Genomic DNA, 3,088 nt, shown 5'->3' with positions numbered 1-3,088 from the left:
AGTCTCGCTGCCCAGGCGGGTCTCGAACCCGCAGGCTCAGGCAATCCACTCACCTCAGTGTGCCAAAAGCGGGGGATTGCAGGCTGAGCCACCGAGCCCAGCTTGTACTGACAAATTTTTAGGATGTCTCATTTATTTTGAGAGTTGGCCTATTAATATTAAACACATCTATATCTAACAAATATTAGAATATGGTTTTTAAAAAACTGCTGCATATTCATGATACCACTGCCTAGAAAAGACCTTTTATTTCCAACAGTCAGTAGCACAGGTGAGTAAATAGATTTAATCCTATTAAATACAAGGCAACACTCAGACTTGGAAAAACTTCCAAGGAAAACCTTCAAGTTTACATCTCCTTTTAAACTAGTCTTAAGAGACACCATAGAGACATGTCAAACCTCTGTCTGCTATTACATTTAACCCAAATGGAATTCTCACCATCATATTTGGCAATTTCATCATCGGTGTCATCTTTCTTGGCTTTGGATAAAATCCACCTGTAATTAAGACAAACCCCAAAATTAAGATGAAAATGACAGTTGACCTGTGAAGAAAAACAATGTAAATGCTCATGAAGGCAGGACTTATCCTGCTTTTCCTAGCCTACATAACCATTCTACTTCCAACTTAAATCTGTCACAAGTAATAATAATGCATTACACGCAACTCACAAACCTGAAAGAAAAAGGACAATCCCATGAGATAATCCCACTTTCATTTATTTATTTATTTTTTGAGTTGGAGTCTCACTCTGTCACCCAGACTGGAGTGCAGTGGCCGCTCCTGGCCACCGGAGCCTCGACCTGCTGTGCTCCAGCGATCCTTCCACCTCAGCCTTCCAAGTAGCCAGAATTATAGGTATGCGCTACCACACCTGGCTGATTTTTTAAAAATTTATTGTAGAGATGAGGTCTCGCTGCCCAGGCGGGTCTCGAACCCACGGGCTCAGGCAATCCACTCACCTCAGCCTCCCAAAGGCGCGGGATTACAGGCTGAGCCACCGAGCCCGGTTTCCACTTTTATTTTTAACTCAAGAGAAAAATTTTCTCTCAACCAAAGAGCAAAAGACAGAATGGAATAGGGGAGGGAAAGGAGTGGAAGGAAAAATCACAAGTTGCCAAAGACTGTTTTCCTAAATTGACGTGAACACCACAGACACAGAAGTCAGACATTTCACTAGGTAAGGTGCTACCCATAAGAAATCCACTACTCCATATTACTAAAATACTGCTTGCCTCTAAGATTTTTTCCCATAGAAAATACTTACCCTGACAGAGTTCCTCTGTCAAAGGAATCAGCAAAAAACACTTCCCCTGTTGGAACTGGAGCTTTGTAGGTGACCTGGGTTAAATATATAAATGAATTAAAAATGGATATTTTCAGTAACATGACTTTTTTCAACTGTCACAAAGTCTTCATAGCTGGTCTTTGGTGAAACATAACAAAGGCTGCCAGAAAGGGATCAGTATTTACTCAAAATAAAAATGAAAAGGATCTAAATTTTAGCTTCACAATTTTTTTTCTTTTTTAGAGATGAGGGTCTCACTATGTTCAGGCTGGTATCAAATTCCTGTGCTCAAGCGATCCCCCTGCCTCAGTCTCCCGAGTAGCTGGGACTACATGCCACCACACCCAGCTATCTTTATAATTTTATTATCTCCAGAGGCAAAAGGAATCCATTCAAAGTCCACTCAAACCTTTGGAGACGGAGGAGGAGTGCTGGTGTCTGGCTTTGAGTCTTCCACCTCCTCAATGACATCGTCAAGGTCATCCTCAACGTCAATCACATCATCGTCATGTCCATCATGAGCCTGAGTGACAGCAGTTCCCAGGACCAGTAATATGCACAGGAACCACTTCCCTTCCATGATCTGTTTGTAAAAGAGGAACAGGAGTTACATGCATCCTGTCTTTTTTTTTTTTTTTGAGTTGGAGTCTCACTCTGTCACCTAGACTGGAGTGCAGTGGAACACTCCCGGCTACCACAACCTTGACCTGCTGGGCTCCGGCGATCGTTCCGCCTCAGCCTTCCAAGTAGCTGGAACTACAGGCGTGCGCTATCACGCCCAGCTAATTTTTATTATTGAGGTCTCGCCAAGTTGCCCAGACGGGTCTCGAACTCGCGGGCTCAGGCAATCCACTCACCTCAGCCTCCCAAGGCACGGGATTACAGGTTGAGCCACCCAGCCCAGCTAATGCATCCTGTCTAAAACCTCCTAAAGGTTACTAACTTATCTCTTGTTTAAACATCATAGAGCTAAAAGGAACTTTACTATGAGCATTTCATTTTATAGGTAAGGAAAGTGAGCCCAGAGAGATTCAGAGACTAAAAGACACAATTTCAGGAAAATTTCAAAATAAACTCTAAACATACACAACTGTTCCCATGTAGAATACCACATTGGCTACACAGATCTAGAGTACTCAAATACAATTTCCAACCAACCTCTTGCATTTGAAAAGTGCTTTAAATGGACTGATTAAAACATTACAATGGGCTGGGCTTGGTGGCTCAGCCTGCCATCCCAGCACTTCAGGTGGCTGAAGCGAGTAGACTGCCTGAGCCTGCAGGTTTGAGACCCACCTGGGCAACTTGGCGAGACCTCGACTCTACGATTAAAAAAAAAAATAGCCAGGCATGGTAGCATGTGCCTGTAGTTCCAGCTACTTGGAAGGCTGGGGCAAAAGGACCGCCGGAGCCCAGCAGGTCGATGCTGGGGTGGTCATGAGTGTGCATGCCACTGTACTCCAGCCTGGACAAAGGAGTAAGACTCTAACTCGAAAAAAACCAAAAACCAAAAAATATTACAATGAAACAGTAACAGGTGACAGATAACTCATCTCATATGAAAGACTGAATAGGAATACAGAAGTTGTTCAAAGATCATCCAGATTAGACATTTTCTTTTCTTTTCTTTCACTCTTTCACTCAGGCTGAAGTGCAGTGGAACAACCACAGCTCACTGTAACCCCGCACTCCCAGGCTCAAGCGATCTCTCACCTCAGTCTCCTGAGTAGCTGGGACCATACAAACAACCATGCCTGGTCTAACATGTTTTTTAATCAGTGTTTTAAGATTAAATAA

The 3,088-nt window shown here is 43.3% G+C and overlaps 1 protein-coding gene across 3 annotated transcripts in view; it reads right to left on the bottom strand.

Annotated features, from left to right (window-relative positions):
* Positions 1-2,153, bottom strand: part of CANX (calnexin) — a 20,518-nt gene extending 18,365 nt beyond the window's left edge. Inside the window, exons 1-4 of one of the 3 annotated variants that reach the window (XM_008049267.2) lie at positions 2,149-2,153; positions 1,701-1,874; positions 1,271-1,344; positions 442-500 (exon numbers count right to left, since the gene is read on the bottom strand). In XM_008049267.2, the coding sequence (XP_008047458.1) occupies positions 442-500; positions 1,271-1,344; positions 1,701-1,871 (304 nt within the window). In that variant the 5' untranslated portion in view covers positions 1,872-1,874; positions 2,149-2,153. Of the gene's footprint in view, positions 1-441; positions 501-1,270; positions 1,345-1,700; positions 1,882-2,148 lie in introns of those variants that run through there. The other 2 variants (XM_021708146.1, XM_021708147.1) reach the window with 2 other exon arrangements.
* Between the last annotated feature and the right edge of the window lie 935 nt (positions 2,154-3,088).

Source organism: Carlito syrichta, unplaced genomic scaffold (assembly GCF_000164805.1).
Source record: "Carlito syrichta isolate Samal-C Ts95f unplaced genomic scaffold, Tarsius_syrichta-2.0.1 Scaffold131072, whole genome shotgun sequence".
Lineage (NCBI taxonomy): Eukaryota > Metazoa > Chordata > Mammalia > Primates > Tarsiidae > Carlito > Carlito syrichta.
Note: the sequence above shows the minus strand (reverse complement) of the source record. Positions and strands in the feature narration are given on the sequence as shown.